This window comes from Neophocaena asiaeorientalis, unplaced genomic scaffold (assembly GCF_003031525.2).
Source record: "Neophocaena asiaeorientalis asiaeorientalis breed wild unplaced genomic scaffold, Neophocaena_asiaeorientalis_V1.1 scaffold110, whole genome shotgun sequence".
Taxonomy (NCBI): Eukaryota; Metazoa; Chordata; class Mammalia; order Artiodactyla; family Phocoenidae; genus Neophocaena; species Neophocaena asiaeorientalis.
The window spans coordinates 8,189,605-8,214,324 of record NW_020175053.1 but is presented as its reverse complement, the minus strand read 5'-3'; the positions used below and the strand labels follow the sequence as shown (position 1 = coordinate 8,214,324).

Sequence of the window (24,720 nt, the reverse complement as noted above, 5' to 3'; positions counted from 1 at the left end):
TAGGTGGAAGGTGGGTGTGGAAGGTCTGCGGGCCAAGGTTATTGAAGACGCAGACAAAATGTGTTAGGTGTCTCTGAGGCTCTGCCGAATTAAACCTCTTTTTGGCTCTCTTCTTTTTATTATTGGTAATGGTCATATGATAACACCATTGGGCACATTGTGTGTGCAGTCTGCCTGCAAGTGCCAGCCACATTCTCCACTTCTGTCTGTTCTGGTGCCTTAACTGGGCTTAGTTGAAACTGCAAATACAAGAGAGAGGGAAATACACTTGGGTGAATTTGTATCTGAGAATTTGTTGATAGTGTAACCTTTTATCTTAAACAGTCACTAGGGAAAGAAACCACTTACAAAACTGAGAACAACCAAATGATTCTAGTTCATAAAAAACCACCGTGGTTCTCCATGCCAGTTAAGAGAGTAGTTCTGAGCTCTGCTGGAGGTGCTTTTCTCCCCTGATTGTCTCTTCTGTCCTGGCCGAAGTCACACAACACAGCCTGTGATTTTCAGGTTGAAAATTTCAATGGCTTCATTCCTGAAAACTTGAAAAGTGCTGCCTCTTGTTCTACTATACTTAAATTGGATAATTTGTTGGTTTTTCCAGTTAAGTATTTTATAAAAGGTGTGGGTTTTTTTCTGTCTTTCATCATGCTTGTATGTCAGTTGCAGGAAAATGTTTTAGACCAGAGATCTTATTATAAATGGACTAATCAAATGCTCTTTTGTTGGTATTGTTGGCAGTTGAATTCTGTGGTCTGGGTCATGACAGGTGAATATTTGTAGATAAGATATGAGTTGGTGTTTGTAGCCTAAGCAGGTACGTGGATACAGGCAGTTGGGAGGGTCTTCACTGTCCCCACTGTCCCCTTGCACAGTGATCTTAGAAGGCCCAGTGCAAGCAGAGACCTCGGCTGGGCGATGCAGATGGTTAGGGAGCCTGGGGTTGCCCAGCGTCAGTGGGACCTGAGTGTGGTGTTGGTGTCATCAGCTCAGATGTACAAGGATCCGAGAGAGCTGATTAGTCCAAGGATAGCCATGTTCTGTAAAGAGATTCTTGCTGTGATCATCTGTCTAAATTGTGTTGAGGATAGAGATGTAAACCTTTTTAAAAATGCATTATTTTGAAAAAATTTATTTATGGTGAAGGTACATGTAATGAATGTGATACAAAGTTAGGAGGTTTTACTAGAAAGCCAAATCTTTGTTTTAAATTAAAATAAAAAGAACCTTTTATTTAAAAGTTTCACAGCAATTTGCATTCTCCAAAGGGTAGATCTAAGTCAGATTCTGGCCCAGCCCTAGATCCATCCCTAGCTGGGAAATTTCGAGGAGAAATTCAGATAGAAATGCTACCCTCCTGTATTTACAGCCTAATGGGTATCTGTTCACTTCCAAAGGTCTTTCCTTCCCTGTAGTTCTTAGTATTTGTCTTGATAAACCAAACCATCTAGGCTCCCATATTTTCTTCATATTATTATGTAAAATTTCAAGCATACAGAAAAGTGGAAAGAAGTCACGTATCCACATCTCACTACCTCGATTCTATGGCACTTTGCTATGTTCGCTTTATCACATATTTATCCATCCTTCTATCTTTCCTTCAGTTCATCTTTTTTAAATGTGTTTCAAGGTAAGTTGCAGTCAGTACCTTGTTGCAATAAGCATGCATTGCACTATTTGTTTAAGGTGTTCTGTCTGTCTCTCAACTCTTTGTTTTGAGATAAGTTTAGACTTGCAGAAGAGTTACAGAAGTATTGGACTTCTCTTAAATCCTTCACGCACGGACTTCCCTGGTGGTCCAGTGGTTAAGACTCCACACTTCCATTGCAGGGGGCACAGGTTCGATCCCTGGTCAGGGAACTAAGATCCCACAAGCCACAAGGCCAAAAAAGAAAAAAAAAATCCTTCACCCAGCTTCCCTTATGTGGACAAACTACATAACCATAGAACAATTATCAAAAGTAGGAAAGCAAGGGCTTCCCTGGTGGCGCAGTGGTTGAGAGTCCGCCTGCCGATGCAGGGGACATGGGTTCATGCCCCGGTCCGGGAAGATCCCACATGCCACGGAGCGGCTAGGCCCGTGAGCCATGGCCGCTGAGCCTGCGTGTCCGGAGCCTGTGCTCCACAACGGGAGAGGCCACAACAGTGAGACGCCCGTGTACAGCCAAAAAAAAAAAAAAAAAAAAAGTAGGAAAGCAATATCGTGGAAATGTTATTAACTGAAGTGCAGTCTCTGAATCTCACCGACTGTTCCACTGCTGTCCCTTTTCTGTTCCAGGATCAAACGCAGGACCCCAGTTTGCACCGAGTTGTCTTACCTCCTTGAGTCTCCACCGTTCTGCAGCAGCTTTTCCCTCTCCCTGTCTTTTAGAACCTTGACACTTTAAAGAGTACTGGTCAGTTATTTTTTAGAATGTCTCTCAAGATGGGCTTGTCTGATGTTTTCTCCTGCTTAGGCTGAGGTTACGTACTGCTGGGAAGGGCAGCACAAGGTGATGTGCCTGTCTACGTGCATCACGTCAGGGGCACGTGATGTTGATGTGTCCTGTTACTGGTGACGTGACCTGGATCACTTGGTTGAAGCGGTTGTCTGCTAGTGAATAATAAATATCCTATTCCTGCTTAAACTTCCTCTCACTGATTTTAGCATCTGTTTGTGCATTTTGCCTGCAGCAGTTAGTACTGTGCTCTAGCGGTGATTTTCTGTTTCCTCATTCTTCCTGTAAGGAATCATTTGTGTTATTATACTTATTGTTATATTTATAGCCCTTATTTGTATTAGTATGGACTCGTGGATATTTATTTTATTCTTTGGGTTAGTCTATTACTATTATTTATTTTGCTGCTCATGTTATTCCAACGTTGATCATTGGGAGCTCTTTTCATCCCCCACCCCACCAAAGTGCCAAAGCACTTTCTTACTTTGGGGCACCACAGATGATCCAGGCTTGTTTTTTCCCCTGCACTAGCTGTGGAATCAGTAGTATTTAGAAAACGAGATCTGGGTGCAAGGCGTACCCATTACTACTGAGGTTTCACCTCCTCCAGCTCCTCTCTGGACAGAGCCAGGAAGACTGTATGTATGTGCACCAACCCATACGTACACACGTGATGATTATTTCTCTATCAAAAATCATGAGTTTATACATGTACAGTAGTTTCCAAATTGCTAAACCGTACCCTGTGAGAAGCAAATGTAGCAGAGTGCAGTGTTTGCGTACAGTCCTTTTTGTGTTTAGCCTGAGAGTCTCCACTCGAAACAACATTCTTCTCACAGTTACTTAGGTCAGCTCCTTTTTTCACCTCTCTCTCGTTGTGATTAGGTCATGCTTTTGTAATACAGTTAGATTAGTTTTATCACAGTTTGCATTTCATTCCCCCCCACCCACAATTCCGGTTGATTTTTTTTTTAAGTATATGCATAAAATTCATTCTCTGTTTGCTGCATTGTAGGGTGTTTGGCAGCATCCCTGGCCTCTACCCACTAGCTGGTAAGGTCCTAGTAGCACCCCACTCCCCTAGTTGTGACAACCAAAAATGCCTCAAGACCTTGGTATGTTGGCAAAACTGCCCCAGTTGAGAACCAGAGATGTGGTTCTCACAGTTTTATTTGTCTAATTTCAGCAGAGAGGTGGAAACTATAAGTGAAAATCAAATAGGAAATTGTAACTGTTGCATGTTGGCTTTAACATAATTAATCATAGTTATTTTAAATGACCTGTCAGATAGTTGCAGCATCTGTGCCATGTCCAAGTCTGGTTTATTGATTACTTGCTATCTTGATGCAGTGAGCTGGATGTATTGTTTTTTCTTGCTTTTTGTATATTTTATAATTGTTGAAAGCTGGGAATCTTGTGTAGGACAGCAGTTTTATGCCTTGACATGGGCACCTCTTTCCTTCTAGGTGTTTAATGTCAGAGTTTGAGTTAATCTGCTCAGGAGCTGGGCTGGGTTTGAGTTTTGTTGTTGCTGTGATGTCCTCAGTGCACAGCAGGCTTCCAGTTGCTCTGGTGATACTTTGTGTTTAGAGTGGGGCGGGTGCTCCAGAGGATTTTTCTGTGTCTGCCCTAATTTCAGCTTTAGGCTGTCTTTTGCATTGCATCTCAGGAAGGGCATGTCTCATACTGTCTCAGCAGTTTCAGCTGAGATTTCCTATTCATTTGTTGAGAACATATTTTCCTTTATAATGTTGAACATATTTGCAGTAGCTGCTTTAAATGCTTTTCTGCTAATTCCAACATATAAGTCATATTTGGGTGGGTTTCCATTTCTTTTTTGAGTATGAGTCACTTTTTCTTTTTCTTTGTATGTCTAGTAATTTTGGATTGTATTCTGGGCAGTGTGAATTACACATTGTAGAGATTCTGAATTCTGTCTTGTTCCTCTGCAGAAAATTGGTTTTTGTTAGCAAGCAGTTAACTTGGTTCACCTCAAACTCTAACAACCTCTTTCCTTCAGTTGAAATAACTGTTCAGCTATTTTTCCTTAATTCAACTCCTTGGAATCTGAGTGCTTGTGGATTTCAGAGGTCAGTGGGATACGAGCAGAGTTTATATACAAAATTTGTGATTCTTTCCTTTCTGGTATTTCCCCAACCCCCTTGCTTTCCAGCAGCTTTGGTTGTCCTGAGATATCTCCTCTGCTTCTTCGAGGCAATGATAAGACCCTGGGTTTTCTACCAAATTTCAGCTGCCCTGTATGGCCTCAGGTGGGGCCTACACTCACACCTATAGTCATAAAACTAGGAAACTCACCCAGTGCCAGTTCCTTCCAAATGCAGATTTCTTTCATTTTCTGCCTGCTTTTAGTTTCTCTTCAGTGCTTTTAAGTAGTTGATGTTTGTATGTTTTCAAGATATAACAGTTATTTTCAGCAGGAACATTAGTGTGTTTGGAACTACTCCTCAATGAGCAGGAGTTGGGTATTTAGGCTCCTATTTTTATTTTTTTTAAGAGTCTTTTTTTTTTTTTAATTTTGTATTTTATTGTTTTTTTTTTGGCCACACCACGCAGCTTGCAGGATCTTAGTTCCCCGACCGGGGATCGAACCCGTGCACCTTGTGGTGGAAGCTCAGAGTCCTAACCACTGGACCGCCAGGGAAATCCTTAGGCTCCTATTTTTATTTTTATTTATTTATTTATTTATTTATAAAAGATTTTTTGATGTGGACCATTTTTAAAGTCTTTATTTGTTACAATATTGCTTCCGTTTTATGCTTTGGTTTTTTGGCCCCGAGACATGTGGAATCTTAGCTCCCCAACCAGGGATCAAACCTGCACTCCACATCTTTCCCTGGATATCTTATCGGGTCCTCAAATTGCATGTGTCCTCATCTCTTTCCCTCCCAGAGTCCTCTTCTTCTCTCTTATCTCTGTATGTGGAACCTCCTTTCTATCTCCACCATTTCCAGGTGGTCAGCAAGTCTGTTGATTCTGCCTCATTGAAGAGCCCTTGAATCTGTGTACTTCTCCCATCTCCCCTGGTACCACCTGGGTCCAGGCTCTCTGCTCTCTGCTCTGGGTATAACTCATCACCCTGCATGCACTGTTGCCCTCCCACCCCCTGCAGCTGGAAGGATGTCCACCCGAGACACCATCACTGGCTCCATGTTGCCAGTGGGTGAAGGCCACACTCTTCAGCCTGGCCTGCTTTGGCCTTCCAGCCTCGCCAGCCCTCACAGCACTGGTGTCCTAGATTTCCTTTGGTGTCTGCTGAACACTGTGCTGGGAACACGCTCTCCCTTGCCTGTATAAAAGCTATTAATTATCCTTCTAGTCTTAACTGAGATGTCGTTTCCCGAGGAGGCCTTTCCGGACCTCCTCTCAAGAGCAGGTCACGTCCCCTGCTGTGTTCCCAGAGCCCCTTGTACGGCTTCTTTCCTGCATCCCTCACGCGCAGCGATTTTTTAAATGTCTGGCTTCCGCTGTAGACTCTGAGTTCCAGGAGGGCAAGTTGCTGCCTTCTTTCCTCCTTTCTCTGACCTTTGCATCATGCCCAGTGCCTGGCAAGTCATGGACACCCACGTGGTTTTTGTTTAATGAGTGGATTAAAGACAAGAATAGCTCCATATGGCAATAGAGTAGACCTGATTACTGTAACGTCAGCTCTCTTCTGCCTGCCACGTCTGATTGTGACACACTAATCTTATTTCCCAAAGAGGGATTCTCCGGCAGTTTGACGTGAAGCTGTAATCTAGCCGCTGCTGCAGCAGCGGAGGGGCCTGTGCTCGTTCCGTGGCTGGTGTCGCAAGCAGCAGTGAGAACACCACCCGGAGCGGCAGGCAGCGCTGTGCCCATTGGAAGGTGCCTCCGAACAGTGCCTTTTTGTACCTTCTCAGAAGGGCAGCGTTGGCCTGTGCCAGGGACTGTCTACTGAGTTGAGACGGATTTGGATCCTTACACATGCAGTGAGAGCAGGCCGCACTGGGTGGGCGGCAGGTCTGTGCACCGTGCCTCAGTCGCGCACCTTCCATGTGCCCAGTGGCAGAGACGGAGATGGGGCGCCTCCCGCTTGCTGTCGGCTGGCACCCTCCTTGTTCTGACCCGTGTGTCTCTGTAATCTGTCCTCATTTTCCTCATGTGCTGTGTTCTTTGGGAGATGAAGGCTTCAGGGACATGACCAGTCTCGTAACTGTGAAGTGGACATTTGGACTAAATTTAAAATGTTGACTCCTATTTCCTACTCTCGCCATGTTCCACGAACTTTGCTTTGTCTGTCAGTCTGTGCATAATGTGCTCTTCCCGTGAAGATGAGTGCAAGCACCACAGAGTTCAGAACTTTGACCGATGCTTGCTGGTGGGCTCTGCGCCGAGGCTTTGTTGGTTCAGGATAAGAAAGTCGTAGTGGCTATGGGCTGTGTGAGTCCTGTCTCCTGGAGCCTCCCTTCAGAGTGCTGTGAGGTCACAACCACATAGTCCTCACACGCGTAGAAAACACATTTGGCATGAAAGATGTGCTCTCCTTGAAAGATGCTGTGATAGGCCATTACTTTTGACATCACGATATTCTGAGAGGGAGTAGTTTTTAAATTGTTAATTCTTAAAACGAAGTGCTGATGGGGCTGTTTGACTGGTGTCTGGTTGATCCCACCTTTCCCCGTCCAGTGTGTTTGTTCTCAGACAGGACTAACTGTCTTCACTTAGCCCAGCCCCATCACATGTCCCTGACACACTGGACCAGGCGGGACACATCCAGCCTTCCTTGCTTGTTGTCCTGGCCTGGTGACAGCCTCGCTGGGCTTGTCACCGAGGTCAGAGGCGGGCCAGCCTGTGTCTGGGGCACGCATTTTGGGGAGCAGGTGCTGAGGAAGGGGTGTCAGACTGGGCCCAAAGGCTGGTGAATTTGGCCGGGCTGAGGGGGCAAGGGAACCACTGTGCCAGGGCTCGGGGAACTTCAGAGACTCCAGCTCAGCCTGTGTTCAGCGAGAACAGGCAGAGCTGTGCCCTTGACGGGGAGGCAGGATCTGGTTGTGTCCCTCCTGAGGGTCCTCGCTGCCCTCAGACTGAAGTCCACATGCCAGGCAGTGAGGCTCTTGTCAGTTAGCCACATCCCCGCTTTAGAGCTATCCCCCTGCTGCCCTCTCTGTTCCCCCCCCCGCCCCGTGGTTCAGCCATGCTGGGATTTATTGTCCTCTAACTTGAATGTCCTTCTACCTCTGCTCTGAATGTCATCTGGCTGAATACTGTTCCCCAGCCCTGTTCTCCATTAGTGAAGCCAGCCATCTGACAGACTAATTCATGTCATTATGCTGCTGAAGGCTTCCCGATGCCTGAAGTCGAAGCAAATGGCTTCTCCCTCTGTGGCTTGATAGATCTTTTTATTTATTTATTTGGTTGGTTGAACCGGGTCTTAGTTGCAGCTTGCCGGCTCCTTACTTGTGAACTCTTAGTTGCGGCATGCAAGTGGGATCTAGTTCCCGGGCCAAGGATCGAACCTGGGCCCCTTGCATTGGGAGTGCAGAGTCTTAACCACTGTGCCACCAGGGAAATCCCTCTTTGTGGCTTGATAGTGCTTTATCATTCTCTTATTCCAGTTTCCATCCTGACTTGTCTCTGGTTGTAGACACGTATGGCTCCTCCACTAACTGTAGGCACACAGGGCAAGGCTTTGATTTAGTTTGTACTTTTAGACCTAGATGCAGTGGGGGATCTTGGAATTTTGGTTGAATTGCATCAGAGGTAAGTAGCAGTCGGTGGTTTAGAAGTGTTCATCTGTGTTGCATGTCTCATCCCTAGAAATAAAAGTTGAATGAGATGTTTTCCCTTGGTCCTTGTCTATGGGAGTTGTTTTGTATAGGGGACTCTGTGGGGAGCCGTTGAGGTGCCCTGGATGGGAAGGAGGGACAGACGAGCCTCAGGGGCAAAGGGAGCAAAACTCACCTTCCTGCTGCCTTTGCCTCTTGAAATTCAGGGTCAGGTCTCTTTACTGTGACGCTTTCCACCCTGTGCAGAGCATCTACTAAGAACATCTTCAACCAGCCGACCTGCTTCTCTGCCGAGAGTACCTGCCATGGAAAGTGCCAAGACCATCTCAGGTAATACTTTTTATCTGAAATTTCTTTTAAAAAGATTCTTCCAGAAGTTTTAGTGATGGTACCGAGTACTTTCTCTTTAGGTTTATTTAACCTTAGTTGCCTCTTTAGTTGATTGTTTTTCACTCTGAATTTCCCCTATTGTATCTTACACATTTCATAGAAATCACATTTCGTGGCCCTGATTTCAAAAATAAAAAATGAGAGCTAGATCGTTCCATTCACTTAACAAGTGTTCATTAAGTGCCTAGAGTGGGTTAGAAGATACACTGAAAATATAGGTTCATACAAAGTTGGGTAGCTGTGAAAGGTTAAAATATTTATCACAAGATGTGTCATGACTGTTTTTGAAGGGTTATTTCAGAGCACACCAAAAATTCTCCAGAAGCCCGATTTTTCCAGTGTTACAGCCATTTTACAATGATGAATTTGATGGGCTTACTTTTTCGGTCTCCTAGAGCTAACTCTTCAGTTTATCAGTGTTCATATTATTTTCCCCTTGTGGCCTTTTTTTAACCCTTAATAGCTCAACTAGAAATTGGACCAGGAAAGGAGAGATTCTTATAACCCTGCCTCCTATGGTGTGTGCCCCGCTTGTATGTGGGTTTAAGTTAGTACAGTTTTTGTACATCGTAGCTGGGTCTTTAAATCAGTGGGAAGTCCAGCCAGGATCACCACCCCCAAAGCCCAGATCCAGAGCCTTTTCCTGTAACAGAGTTCTTCTGATTCTTTCTCAGTCTGTTTCCTCTGTTTGATATAAAATTATCAAAGGTGTTCTCATCCAATTTCCTAGCATACCACTTAAAAGAAACTGCCGATTTAAGGCATACAGAGATCTGACATTGAAAGGAAAAGGCAGAATAATTATAAAATTATGTCAAATATGCAAGTGGATAACTCTGATAAGATCTTGTAATAGGAGAAAGCATGTCTCCTCTCGATCTTTAAACACACCTCTTAGCTTTTGCCGAGTTATAGTCTGCTGTGGCTATCCTAAAATCATCAGGAGAAGTTTAGTCAATGAAAGGGTGCAGTTCCAGTCATCCGGGGGAAATTACTGGTGTTTGGCATGATTGCATTACAGCCAGCCTGGGATGATGCAGTAATGGCTCCCTCGCTTCCAGCATCATCTGACGTGAGAGACTCTGAGGTCAGGAGCCTTGTCTCGCATCTCACGTCATCGTGGCCAGAAAGCCGCTTCTGTTGTGGCTCCGTTTTCAACGGCTGCAATGGCTGCTTCCACCTCCCAGTTCTCAGGACTTTCGTAATTCCAACAAGGCGTATTGCCTTACGCTTTCAAAATAGGACTTTCCTGATTGTTCTTATCCTCGGTAGTTGACTTGACACGACACCTTTTGCTTTTCTGTTTTGTTGATTCATGTTTTTTAAAACGTGGCTTGGGACTTCCCTGGTGGCGCAGTGGTTAAGAATCTGCCTGCTAATGCAGGGGACATGGGTTCGATCCCTGTTCCGGGAAGATCCCACATGCCGTGGAGCAACTAAGCCCATGCGCCTCAACTACTGAAGCCCGCACGCCTAGAGCCCTTGCTCTGCAACAAGAGAAGCCATTGCAATGAGAAGCCCGTGCACCACAACAAAGAGTAGTCCCCGCTCGCCACAACTAGAGAGAGCCCACACGCAGCAATGAAGACCCAAGGCAGCCAAAAAAAAAAATCTTGACCCAGAATTAAGTGTGGCCCTGTAACAAAGCATCTTTCCTTTCTGTCTCTTCAGCAGTGTTTTTGGCCACGTTCAGAAGGGTTGTGTTGATTTTGGTTGAAAGTGAATGTTGCTTTAGTTAGCCTTTGGCTTTGGTCATGTTAGTAGTTGAACGCAGGTTTGCGGGGGACTCACTGTGGGCCAGGTGGGTGCTTTGAGTGTTAAGGGTGGATGAGACACACTCCTTGCCTTCAGGGAATGTGGGCTTCTGTGCATATTTCAACAACTGTACCTTTTTCACAGTTTTTTTTGTTTTGTTTGTTTTAATTTATTTTTATTTTTGGCTGTGTTGGGTCTTCGTTTCTGTGCGAGGGCTTTCTCTAGTTGTGGCAAGTGGGGCCCACTCTTCATTGCGGTGCGCGGGCCTCTCACTATTGCGGCCCCTCTTGTTGCGGAGCACAGGCTCCAGATGCGTAGGCTCAGTAGTGGCTCACGGGCCTAGTTGCTCCGTGGCATGTGGGATCTTCCCAGACCAGGGCTCGAACGCGTGTCCCCTGCATTGGCAGGCAGATTCTCAACCACTGCGCCACCAGAGAAGCCCCCTACAGTTTTTTAAAATGGAAAAAAAAAAAATCCTTTCAAGTTATCAGTAAGTTAAAGAGAATGTTAGTTTTTCCTCCTGTGTGATAATTTCTGCTCTTTTGGGGACCTGCTGAAGAAGATGTCTCAAGAACTCAGCTTAAAATGTTTTTGCTATAAATTGCATAATGGCTGTTTCTTACACTCAGTGTCCAGACGAAGCAGTGAAGAGATGAAGCGAGATGTCTCTGCACCTGAGGGCACGTCTCCTGCCTCGCTCATGGCCATTGGTGCCACATCGCCACAGCTGTCCCTGTCCTCCTCCCCCACGGCCTCCGTGACCCCCACCACTCGAAGCCGGATAAGGTAGAGGACAGTAGTTAGTATTGGTGCATTTCATGCCTGCCGTTCCTGGCCTTTTGAAATTAAATGATCAGGTTATAAAGTAACAGCATTCGAGCACTGATGTATTTTCATTCTTTATGTGTTATTTAGTGTTTTCTGATCTAGTCTTCTATGCCTAGAATTGGGAAAGATGATATGAAAGTGAAAAAGTAAAGCAAAGTAAAAGAGAGAATTATTTTCCCCAAGCAGCTGGTGTTTTTGTTTTTTGTGGGGTTTTTTGGTTTTGGTTTTTTCAAGTAGAGAACAGCTGAGTACAAAAGTAAGTTTAGTGAAAACGGGGTGTGGATGGAGTGTTGGGGAGGCTGGAAGAGGTGAACTCGAGCGAGGCCTTGAGGGTGGGGGACCGGGAGGAAGGTGAGCGCTACTGGCAGGGCCAGTGACTCCAGTGAGTGCGCAGGAGGGCTGAACACGAACTGGAGGAGGGATGGAAGTGGGTTTCAGAACTTTACCGTATACTGACTTACAAGTTTGAGTAAAAGTGGGATATTTGGTGTCTCAAACTCAAATTATATGCTCACTTATACAACCCAGCCTCTCGGGGACCGACCTCTTAGAAGAGTGGTCCCGTACTCAGTGCGGGTCAGGCAGGCTGGGTGCAGTGGGGAGTGCAGCTCAGGCTGCCCTGGCCAAGCCCGGGGGAGCACTGTCTGCGCTGGGGGGCAGGGCCCGCACTCTTCCTGGTGCCCCACTTAGAAGTTGTGAGCCTCCACAAGGTGTCTCCTGGCCTTAGCTTCCTTGTCGTACAGTGAAGGTGTTCCAGGAGAGCAGCCTCTGCTCTAGGAGGCTCTCTGCTGCAGCTTCTCATTGTGCCCATAGACTTTACTCATCTTTGATGCTTTTTAAGCTGTTTCTATAACAAAATGGCCTGTGTGAACTAGAGGAAACCTTTCACAAGTGATTGTAGTAGTTACTTTTATTTTGAGCATAATAGAGGTTTTTTTTTTTCTTTTGGCTTGCCCTTTTGTTTTCATTCACATATCACCTTTATCTTCATTCTCATTTCCTGTGATCAGTGGTGTTATGACAAACTTCTTTGAACCCTTTAAATCAGGGCAGCAATCGGTGGGCAGGTACATGAACATAAAAGTATATTTCTTCAAGACAGCAGTCTAACTGCAAGTTGAAGTATTTTCATATTTTACTTTTGGTTCTAAATAAAAATTGGTGCTATTTCAGCGCACCTCTCACTTGGAAAAGCTTCAGTTCTACATGTGTGCTCTTTGATTTCCTACCGTACTTTGTAGGGTGAATCTGGACAGAATAATAGTAAGCCACCTGTAACATCATAACCTCTAGGGCAGTTACTGGACTGTTGAGTGTATGGGTCGTAGGGCTAGAATCTCCACTTGTGCAGAGTCATCACTAAAAATAGACCAGGCTTTTGAGAGTGTGCTGCTTGTCAAGAGACAGGTTGTCTTACAGAGTGCTCCTTGGTATTCTGTTCTGCTTCTAGAATAGTTTCTGGAAGGAAGGATTGGGTACTGGAAGAGTGGGTTGTATGCCTCCCCTGCTCCATCGCCAGGGTGATCACAAAATCTTTTTTGATTCAGTGTCTGGTCTGGGGCAGGATATTTATTCTGCCTCCAAGGCAGTCGACAGTGCCCTAAAGTACCCTCCATATAATTTTAAGAAATGAGTAAGGTATAGCCATTGATTTTTTTTTCCCCCCAAGCTTCTGTAGTTGGTCTGTCCTGTAGTAAACTCTGAAGTTCCTTGAGAGGCAGGGTCTCTGTGTTGCTCACTGCACCCTGCCCCGCACATGCACATGGCCTGGCACAGTGGTGCTGTGCCAAGAGAGGGTCCTTCCTTTGTTCCCTAAGTGAAAATGAGGAACCCAAGATGCAGTGGTGCTGAATCTTTGCCAGTTTCCGTGTGGATAATGAGTAGAGCCCCCTACAGATGGCAGAGCCCCCTACAGATGGCAGAGCCCCCTGATGGTGGTGGGTCTGTGGGACCCATAAAAATTGACAGGAAAAATCCAACGGGTGAAGGTACATCTTGCCATTGGTTGCCTCTGAGTGTGCGTTTGTTCTGTTCAAATGTTCTGTTGTGTTGGATTTCTGGTTTAGAAGGGTGCTCAAATAAGAAATATTTCAACTTGGGTTCCTTATTTTCACTTATCAGGGAAGAAAGGAAGGACCCTCTCTCGGCGTTGGCAAGAGAATATGGAGGATCCAAGAGGAACGCCTTGCTGAAGTGGTGTCAGAAGAAAACCGAAGGCTATCAGGTAGCCCCATGGTTCTTTTGTCCCAGGGGAGCAGCTGCCACGCCAGGTGCTGACGGCGCAGCTCACCTGAGCAGTGACGAGTCCTGCACTGGATTCCAAGTCTACCCTGAACGTGGCAGAGTATCCCTTGGATGAAATAAGTTTCTCACCTTTCCAGAGTAGCTAACCTTTACAGTACTCTTATTCAGCTGTTGCAGCACTTTATCGTTTAAGTCCCAGTTAATTGCTTTTGTTAAGGCTTCATCTGGACTAAGAGTGAAAATATATTTATTTTACTTTAAATTAAGATTTTACTTCTCATTGATATGTTTAAAGTTTTCTCTTAGCTTTTTCCCCTTCCCACTGGGCTGTCTTTGTGCCCTGTCATTTCACATCTGGACTGTTTTATAGCCTCTCCTTTCTTGCCCTGTCAGTCTCTCTCTCTTTTTTTTAATTAACCTTTTTTTAAAAACTGAAGTGTAGTTAATTTATGATGTGTTAGTTTCAGGTATATAACAAAGTGATTCATTTATACATATATATATTTCTATTCTTTTTCAGATTCTTTTCTATTATAGGTCACTACGAGACATTGAATATGGTTCCCCTTGCTATGTAGCAGGACCTTGTTGTTTATCTTTTATGTATAGTAGTTAGTAACTGCTAATCCCAAACTCCTAATTTATCCCCCCCACCCCAACACACACACACAGACAGTATCCTCTCTGGTAACGGTAAGTTTGTTTTTCTGTCTGTGAGTCTGTTTCTGTTTTGTAAATAAGTTCATTTGTATCATTTTTTTAGATTCCACACATAAGTGATATCATATGATACTTGTCTCTGACGTACTTCACTTAATATGATAATCTCTATGTCCATGTTGCTGCAAAGGGCATTATTTCATTCTTTTTTATGGCTGAGTAGTATTCTATCATATATATGTACCGCATCGTTATCCATTCATCTGTTGATGGACATTTAGGTTGCTTCCATGACATTATGCTAAATGAAATGGGCCATACACAGAAGTACAAATATTTTAGGATTCCACTTATATGAACTCTGTAGAATAGTCACATTCATCAAGACTGAAAGTAGAATGGTGGTTGCCAGGGGCTGGGGGCAGGGGGTGATGGGGATTTATTGTTTAAAGGGTACAGAGTTACAGTTTGCAAGATGAAGAAAGTTCTGGAAATGGATTCTGGTGATGGTTACACAACCATGTGAATGTACTTAATGCCACTGAACTGTACACTTATAAAATAATTGCTTAGGCCAAAAAAAAAAAGTAAATGATTGGGATATAGCTAGATAGAAAAACCTAGCAAGGACATAGAAGATTTGAACCATGAACTATATACTAATTAGACCTGTGAGAGATCTGTTGAACACTCTATCCAACAACAGCAAAGTATGTTATTCTTCTCAGGTGCACGTAGAACATTCAGGATAGGCTGTATGTTGAGTAATAAAACAAATCTTCATCAATTTTAAAAGATTGAAATTGCACAAAGTATATTTTCTGATCACAATGGAATGAAATTAGAAATTAATAACTGAAGGAAAATTCACAACATAACACAGTTTGCAAGAGGTGCTGAAAAACAGCTCTCAGGGAAATTTATAGCTGTGAACACCTATCTTTATAAAGAAGAATATCAGGACTTCCCTTGCGGTCCAGTGGTTAAGACCCCGCTCTTCCAATGCAGGGGGTGTGGGTTTGATCCCTGGTTGGGGTACTAAGATCCCACATGCTGTGCGGTGTGGCCAAAAGATTAAAAAAAGAAGAAGAAGAAGAAGAATCTCAAATCAATGATCTAACTGTCAACCTGAAGAAAGTAGAAAAAGAAGAGCAGACTAAGCCTAAAGCAGTCAGAGGAAGGAAGTAATAAAGGTCAGAGCAGAAATAAAGGAGATAGAAGAATCAGTAGAGAACATCAGTGACACCAGAAGTTTGTTCTTTGAAAAGATCAGCAAATCTACAGATCTTTACCTAGATTGACAAAGGAAAAAAAAAAGAGACTAAAATTACTAGAATCAGGAATAAAGGAGAGGACATTACTAATGACCTTATAGAAATGAAAGGGATTAAAAGGGAATACTGTGAACAGTATACCAAAAAATTGTTTAACGTAGATGAATTTGACAAATACCTCAAAGTACACAAACTATAAAAATTAACTCAAGGACCTGCCTGGTGGCACAGTGGTTAAGAATCCGCGTGCCAATGCAGGGGACACGGGTTCGAGCCCTGGTCTGGAAGATCCCACGTGCCGTGGAGCAACTAAGCCCGTGCACCACAACTACTGAGCCCATGCGCCACAACTACTGAGCCCACGCGCCGCAACTACTGAAGCCCGCGTGCCTAGAGCCCGTGCTCTGCAACAAGAGAAGCCACTGAAATGAGAAACCGGCGCACCACAACGAAGGTAGCCCCCACTTGCCGCAACTAGAGAAAGCACGTGCGCCGCAACGAAGACCCAATACAGCCAAAAATATTAATTAATTAATTTTAAAAAATTAACTCAAGAAGAAAGAAAATCTGGGACTTCCCTGGTGGTCCAGTGGTTAAAGACTTCACCTTCCAGCACAGGGGGTACGGTTTCGATCCCTGATCAGGGAGCTAAGATCCCATATGCCTCGCCACCAAAAAAGCAAAACATAAAACAGAAGCAATATTGTAACCAAAAAATTCACTAAAGACTTTAAAAATGGTCCACATCAAAAAATATATATATATTTAAAAAAAAGAAAGAAAGAAAATCTGAGTAGACGTATAGCAACTAAAGAAACAGAATTAGTGATCAAAAAACTTTCAACAAAGAAAAGCCCAGGGCCTGATGGCTTCACTGGTAAATTATACCAAACGTTTAAAAGAAGAATTAACAGCAGTCTTTCTCAAACTCTTCCAAAAATAGAATAGAGAACATTTCCTAATTCATTCTGTGAGTCCAGTATTACCCTGATAACAAAGCCAGAAAAAGACATCACAAGAAAACTACAGACCAATATTTCTTATGCAAAAATCCTCAATAAAATATACGGACAAACAGAATCCAGCAGCAAATAAAAGGAATTGTGCACCATGACCAAGTTGGATTTATCCCAGGAATGCAAAGTTGGTTCAACATATGAAAATTAAAGTAATATACCATGTTGTGGAATAAAGGGGAAAAACCACAAAATCATCTCAGTGGATGCAGAAAAAGTGTTTGACAAAATTCAAAACCCATTCATGATTAAAAAAAAAAACAACAAACTAGGAATAGAAGGGAACTTTCTCAACCTGATAAAGGGTATCTGTGAAAACCCACAGCTACCATCGTACTTAATGGTAAAAGACTAGGTGCTTGCCCCACAAGATCAGGAACAGGAAAGGATGCCCACTCTCACCATTTCTATTGACATTTTATTGGAAGTTCTCGCTAGGGCAGCTGGGCAAGAGAAAGAAAAAAAGGCATTGAGAAGGAAGAAGTAAAACTGTCTGTTTGCAGGTGACATGATTGCTATCTAGAAAACCTTCAAGAATTCACATAAAAACCTTTGGAGCTGCTAAACAAACCAGCGGAGTTACAGGATACAAGGTCAATATAAAAATCAGTTGAATTTCTCTATACTAGCAATGAAACTCTGAAAATGAAATTAAGACAACATTTCCATTTATAATAGCATCATAAAGAATAATATATCCGGGGGAATTCCCTGGTGGTCCAGTGGTTAAGACTCCTCACTTCCGCTGCAGGGGCCATGGGTTTGATCCCTGGTCCCTGGTGGGGGAACTAAGATCCTGTGTTCTGTGAGGTGCGGCCAAAAATAATAATAATAACATATCTGGAAAAAAGCATGGCTCGAAAGGATACATGCACCCCAGTGTTCATTGCAGCGCTGTTTACAGTTGCTGAGACATGGAGGCAACCTAGGTGTCCATCAACAAATGAGTGGGTAAAGAAGATGTGGTACGTATGTACAATTGCATGTTACTCAGCCATTAAAAAGAGTGAAATAATGCTGTTTGCAGCAACATGGATGGACCTGGAGGTTATCATACTTAGTGAAGTAAGTCAGAGAAAGACAAATATATGGTGTCGCTTATATGTGGAATCTTAAAAAATGATACAAATGAGCTTACTACAAAACAGAAACAGACTCACAGACTTAGAAAACAAACCTACGTTACCAGGGGGGAAGGGTGGGAGGGAGAGATAGACTGGGAGTTTGGGATTGACACGTAAACACTGCTATATTTAAAATAGATAACCAGCAAGGACCTACTGTATAGCACAGGGAACCCTGCTCAGTATTCTGTAATAACCTAAATGGGAAAACAATTTGAAAAAGAATAGGTACATGTATATGTATAACTGAATCACTTTACACCTGGAACTAACACAACATTGTTAATCAACTATACTCCAATATAAAATAAAAATTTAAAAAAAGAATAAAAGACTTAGAAATAAATTTAACCAAGGGGGTACAAGGCTTGTACACTGGAAACTACAAACATTATGAAAGAAATTAAAATCTAAGTAAATGGAAAGATCCTTTGTTCATGGATTAGAAGTTTTTGATACATGCTACAACGTGGATGAATCTTAAAAATATTATGCTAAGTGAAAGATGCCAGACATAAAACTCCATCCTAAAAGACTTCAGTCCTCCATACCTGAAAGTGAGGGTAAAACTGATGCTCTCAGCTTCGCCAAGTGGCAAGAACATCAATGCTGTGGCTCCTAATTTGATCGAGGACTGAAATCTCGAGCATAAATCAGTATTGCCCAACCCTTTACATCTTTTTCTTTAACATCATTTTTTATCGGGCTGTACTTCACATAAGGCGCAGTTCACCCGTTTAAAAATGTACATTTTAGTGTCTTCACAGAGTTGTGGAGCCATCACCACAATTAGTTTTAGAGAATTTTCATCAATCTGAAAAGAAACCTTGTACCTGTTAGCAGTCCCTCCCCATTTGCTGTAGGCAGCCATGGATCTACTTCCTGTCTCCATAGACGTGCCTGTTCTGGGCATTTCATGGCACTGGAATTACACAGCGTGTGGTCCTTTGTGGCTGCCTCTTTCATTGAGCATAATGTTTTCATGGTTCACCCATGTTGTAGCATGTTCTCCACGTGTCACTCCTTTTACGACTGAACAGTATTCCACCCTGTGGACCACCTGTCGTCATCCCATCATCTGCTGACGCCGTCTGGTCGTCGTGGCCGGTACATATGAAGGCTTTGCATGGACATAAGTAATTTTCTCACCCTCCTGGCTGTCTTTTACTTGGCTGCCAAAGTGGTTTGAAATTGTGATCTGGTTATTTCTCTTTAAGATGCTTCTCCTTTGCCGTTTGGTTAAAGCCTTGAATCCTTGGTGTGGAGAACAAGACCCCTTACAGTTGATCCGGCCCCTGTGTAGTCTTATCGGCTTCTCCACAATCACACCTTGGCCACTGGTGCCCCCCATCCTGTCACTTCACCATTCCATCTGGGGAGTGTCTGCTCCTTCAGCTTCGAAGTCAGCATCTGTGCAATGTTGCCTTTGCCCTGCTCCACCCCCGCAAGGGTTCATCCCTAATGTGCACCCCCTCCTCCCAGAGCCCCGGGAGCCTAGTTCTTCCTTGACTTGAACCCAGTCCAGGGCAGAGTGCTTTCTGTATATCAGGGCATGTTTTTTTTTGGTTGGGGGGGTGTCTTTGTATCTGTAATTCATTTTCCCTGTGATACAGAACCCCACATGGTATATCCCAAGGATACTGAAGTTGTCAGTTTGTGTGTGTGTCTTCCTTTCTAGACTGTGAGCTCCTTAGAAGGGCCTGTCTTTGCCGCCCAGCATCCAGCAGAAGGCCCTGTACATGGCAGAGCTGAATGACTGTCTGAACCTATATGTTGAATGTCATGGGTTACCTTGGAGGTTCATTTTTAGAGCAGTGGTTCACAGGCTTGTATGCAAAAACCTGTGAAGATTGTGGGAAAAGTGCAGATTCCTGAGAACCAACCCTCAAGATTTGTAATTTGAGAGGTGCGTTTGGAGACTCTGGAATCTGCATTTTTACAGGCATTGCACTTGATCCATAGACCATGCTGTGAGAATCACACATACAGTCGTGATTAAGACCTTGGACTTGAGTGTCAGGTAAGGTTTGAATGTCAGTTCTGCCTCTTACTGTGTGACCTTTTGCAAATTACTTAGCCTCTCTGGGCCTCAGTTTCCTCCTCTGTAAAATGGAAGCTTAAGCGAGACGGTTGTGCACAGTTCTAGCATATGCTATGCGTTTAATAGATTTTAAAAGTATTATTTTTCTACGTTATTGCATGTCATCTTGTAACATAAGCTTTAAATTTTCCTAGACCATTACCCTTAAATTGAGTAATTTTAGATAATTAGAAAGTACCTCCCCCTTGATTACAGAATTTTGCCATGTAGCAAGTTGATTAAAAATTAAGTAACCAAGTTGATTGAGGTAATTCAAGCATTAAATCAATGATTTAACTAATGTCTCTTGGTTCCCTCCACTTAAATTCTCTGATTCTGTGATTTTAAGGTACATTGTATTAAGTTAAAAAACACACACACAAATCAATTCCTTAAGATCCTCAATTAATAATTTTAATTTGTTTTTTTTTGTTTACTGGGTTCTTAAAATGCAAGAGGAAATATAATGCAAAACAGAAAGGTTAGCCATACATAAAGAAAAACCTTTTTATACATTGGGCAGTCTGTGCTACAAACCCGTTTCCCCCCTTCCTTACTTCCTGTGGACACTTTTGTAATGATGTCTATGTATGGCTTTTTTGTTTGTCTGGCTTTTGTTTCCTGTGAGACTGGTATCTGTTTTGCTGTTTAAAAGTAGATAGAATGCTGGTTCTTTTATTTCAAGGTCTGTGAGTTAAGATTGGACCTAATTTTATATGCATAATCTTTTTAAGCTGAAAGATATATCTGATAGAGCTCTTAATTTGTCAAGAGCCACGTAAGAAGTGCCAGAGCCCTTTCCTTATCTAGCTGTACGTATGGATGAGCGTACCCCCTCCTTGAAGCCAGCAGTGTGGGACCAGTCTTTGGTCTCTGACTTCCCACAGTCAGCAGGAGAGGGCAGGCTGTGACACTGGACTGGCTCACTAGAGCAGGAGCTGTTACGTGACACTTAGCACATTCTGCACTCTCAGGCCCCAAGTGCATCGTTAGTGCTGGGACTGCACGTGCTTTATGTTGCAGGAACTGTCTAATCAACAGAGATAGATTCCCTAATACTCATATCATCTTCTGCTAACTCTCTTAAGAGTCACCCTAAAGTAATTGTACTAATCACTGTAATCTCATTAACCATCCATTACAGAACAAGCCCTTGTGAGTTGGCCTTTTATCTACAAATACATTTTTCTCTTTGAAATTGCGCCCTGCCGCCAATTATTCACCGAAGTTTTAGAATACTAGAATATTACCTTTGAAGGGGACTTGACGATCTAAGTTAACTGTCAGGTTTACAGATGTGGGCCTGAACCCCTACCAGGATCAATGACTCCCTCAAGGCTGAGCCATGAGTCTGTGGCATCACAGACAGCCTTCAGAACTATTGCTTTCAGGATTGAGTCTTTCTTCTTTTTTAATCAGTGCCTCAGCTTGTATACAATTGTGGGGTTTTTTTATTTTTAATTTTTTTTTTAATTTGTCTATTTTTGGCTGCATTGGGTCTTCGTTGCTACACGCGGGCATTCTCTAGTTGTGGCAAGCGGGGCCTACTCTTCGTTGCGGTGTGTGGGCTTCTCATTGTTGTGGCTTCTCTTGTTGCGGAGCACGGGCTCTAAGTGCACGGGCTTCAGTAGTTGTGGCACGCGGGCTCAGTAGCTGTGGCTCACGGGCTCTAGAGCACAGGCTCAGTAGTTGTGGCGTGTGGGCTTAGTTGCTCCGCAGCATGTGGGATCTTCCCAGACCAGGGCTCGAATCCATGTCCCCTGCATTGGCAGGCAGATTCTTAACCACTGAGCCACCAGGGAAGCCCTACAATTGTGTTTTTAAATTAATTTAAATATATAGGTACCTCTAATAGTTCTTTAGTGCTTATGGAGAGAAGTGATGCTCCGCTGCCCTATACCATCGCCTCTGTAAATTCTGCTTCCCAGAGGCAGCTACTACTCCAGTTCTTTGACTGTTTCTTTAGGGATTAACAATGTAATGGTATGAGACTAACCAGGTAATAAGGAAAATAACTCGTACTTTCAGTATACTTTTCTTTGGTTCTAAATTTTATATTTAACAGCTTCTGTTGTGCTGTTGTTTTCTTGTTCTGGGAAAACCTAATTGAATACAATCAAGGAGCCTCTAAAGGTTAATTTAAGAGAGCTTTACTTTGAAATCTCATTGTTTTCTGATAAAATACCAGGCCTAGAGATGGATTGTTAATCCAAAGGATAATGAAATCACTTAATCTAGTACAAAATAGTTTTAATAAATGGGCAAAAGCTTTTAGTACTGCCTGAGGTAATGTAATCTCAAATAAACATTAAGAATGCACAGTTTTATTGAAGGATTTGCTCATTAGTGCTTGGGCCAAAGAAGGAAAGATTGTACATTTCTTAGTGGACGTTAATGGAATCAGAAGAATTGATGGACTTGAACGGTTTAAAAGTGATGTTTTTATGTGCTATGCTTTACTTGCTTTTTAGCAATATTTCGTAATATAGAAATTAACTTATCAAATACATACTAAGCTCTGTGCCAGGTAGTGTGCTGGGCATTGAAGCAGAAGTCAGGAAATAGGAAGGTATTTCCTGTTTCTGGAAGCTTGTGGACTAGTCAGTGAAATATGCATTAGTAATTAAAACTCAATATGGACTTCTGTGTATGGTTATGATAGGTTATCAGATCAAACTCTGCTGAGAACTATTTTGTTTAAAATGCAAATATATGTATATATGTGTGTGTGTATATATATATATGTCTGTGAAGGTACTGGGGACTAATGAAGGCAGCTGGGACAAATTTGGCAGGAGCCAAGATTGCAGGGAGAAAGACATCACAGTGAGTTGAGCTTCTGTTTGCACTGCCTTTTTCAACTCTTGGAGCATTTGCCAGCTCCTGGCATGGGTCAGAGACCAAATGGAAAGCAGTGGTCCACAGCTTGTTTCAGAGTCACTGAGGAGGGAAACTAAAATCTGAATTTGGAGCTACTAAGGCAACAGAGATTTGAGGGTCCTAAAGCCCAGGGAGAAGACAGTCTCAGAGTAGTGAACTCAACATTTGACTTAGCTCTTGTCCTCAAGGTATTTGTCGCATGCTAAGATGCGTGGAGGTGGACCTGGAGAACTTCAGCAGAAATCTGCTGCTGAGAGGATAGATACTTCAGCACAGCTTTTGTTCTCCTGGTACCAGGAAGATAAAAACCAAGAGTTCAAGACCAGCCAAGGAGGAGTGACCCTGGCAAACATCCTGGGAGTTCAGTAGAGCCCTCAAAAGAACAGTGCCTTACAGATAAAGGTTGACTGGAAAAGGCCAGCTTGAAATTCAGCATCAGAACTTTCACCTGCTACATCGAGGTCTTCAGCTGCCGGAAGAAACTTAAAACCTTTCTGCAGGGAGATGGCACCATCCAGCCCCTTACATTCTGATACCCAGTGTCTCGCAGTCCATCAGAAATACGTCGTGCCAGTAAGCATGATCAAATGACTGAAAATCAAGGGAAATAATAAGTAATATAGGGAAAAGCTTCAGGTGATCCAGATACTTAGATTAGGCCTTTAAAATAACTGATTAATGTGTGTTCAAGAAAATAGATGAATAAAAAGAAAATTTTACCAGAGAAATGGAATCTATAAAATAGAATCAGACGGAAATTTTAGAATTAAAAAAATACAATAGCTGAAATTAGGAATTCCAATACATGCATTTAACAGCACAGTAGACACAATACAAATTTGTGAATTGTAGGGTTGATCAGTTAAAAATACCCACAGTGAAACTGAGAGATGAAAGGTTGAAAAATACGTAAGAAGGTGTCATAGATGTGGGACACAGTAGAAGATTTAACACGTGTGTAGTTGGAGTCCTAGGAGGAGAGGGAAGGACAGGAGTGTCCTACTAAAACTGCCAAAAATGAAAGTCAATGAGAAAAATCATAAAATAGAAAATGTATTAGCTTCAGAAGAGTACTGATAAGACTGGCAACTTCTCCATAGATGGACAAAAACATAATTTATCACCAACAGGCCCACTCTGAAAGAAAAAAGGAAATTCTTTCAGCAAAAAGAAAATAATCCCATAGGGAAACAAAATTATAGGAAGGAATAAAGAGCAATGGGAGAAATAAGTATATGGGTAAATATAAATGAATATTGACTCTGCAGTATAATAAAAATGCCTTGTTTAACGATGTATTTAGGTTTAAAATATAAAACAAAAATGGCTCAAGAGGTTGGTAGAAAAGTAAATGTCATTAACATGTTGTAAAGTCCTTGTATTGTCCAGAAAGTTATAAAATTCTGAATTTATGGTCGATAATAGTGAGTTAAGGGTCACATACCATAAGTCTCTAGGGCTGCACTGTCTGATACAGTGGCCATTGGCTGCATGTGATTATCGAGCACTTCAAATGTGGCCAGTCCAAACCGAGATGTGCTGTGATCATAAAACACACATCAGATTTTGAAGGTTTAGTATGGGGAAAAAAGGATGTAAAACAACCCATTTAAAAATATTGATACATATTGAAATGATCATATTTTAATATATTAGATTGATTAAAATATATTAATATTATGTCTTTTTACTGTTTCAGTGTGACTGCTAGAAATTATATATTGGTAACAACTAAAACAATAATAAAAATGGAAAATTAAGAGGCTAATAGAGGGGGAAATGGAGGAATAATAAATAATTAATCCAAAAGAAGGCAGGAAAGGAGAGAAAAGGAACAAAGCATAAGGGTACAGAAGTAAATTTAAACCCAAGTATATTACAACTGCATTATACATACATGGACTGAGTATTACAGTTAAAAGACCAAGATTTTCAGACTATAAAAAACAAACCCAGTGCTGTTTTGCATATAAGAATCATCCTTTAACTGGAAAGACTGAAGAAGATAAAAGAATGGGAAAGATACTATGCAAGCACTAATCAAAAGTTGGGAGATCTATACTAACATCAGACAAAGTACTTGTCACAGAAAGAAATATTACTAGGGATTTTCCTGGTGGTGCAGTGGTTAAGAATCCACCTGCCAATGCAGCAGACATGGGTTTGAGCCCTGGTCCAGGAAGGTCCCACATGCCACGGAGCAACTAAGCCTGTGCACCACAACTACTGAGCCTGCACTCTAGAGCCCGCCAGCCACAACTACTGAGCC

General features: G+C 42.7%; 1 protein-coding gene across 5 annotated transcripts in view; it reads left to right on the top strand.

Annotated features, from left to right (window-relative positions):
- The window catches only part of SPECC1L (sperm antigen with calponin homology and coiled-coil domains 1 like), a 121,764-nt gene that overhangs the window by 70,855 nt on the left and 26,189 nt on the right, over positions 1 to 24,720 (top strand). For all 5 annotated transcript variants that reach the window (XM_024763821.1, XM_024763818.1, XM_024763820.1 and 2 more), the window contains 3 exons: positions 8,447 to 8,530; positions 10,975 to 11,131; positions 13,295 to 13,397. In XM_024763821.1, the coding sequence (XP_024619589.1) occupies positions 8,447 to 8,530; positions 10,975 to 11,131; positions 13,295 to 13,397 (344 nt within the window). The remainder of the gene's footprint in view (positions 1 to 8,446; positions 8,531 to 10,974; positions 11,132 to 13,294; positions 13,398 to 24,720) is intronic.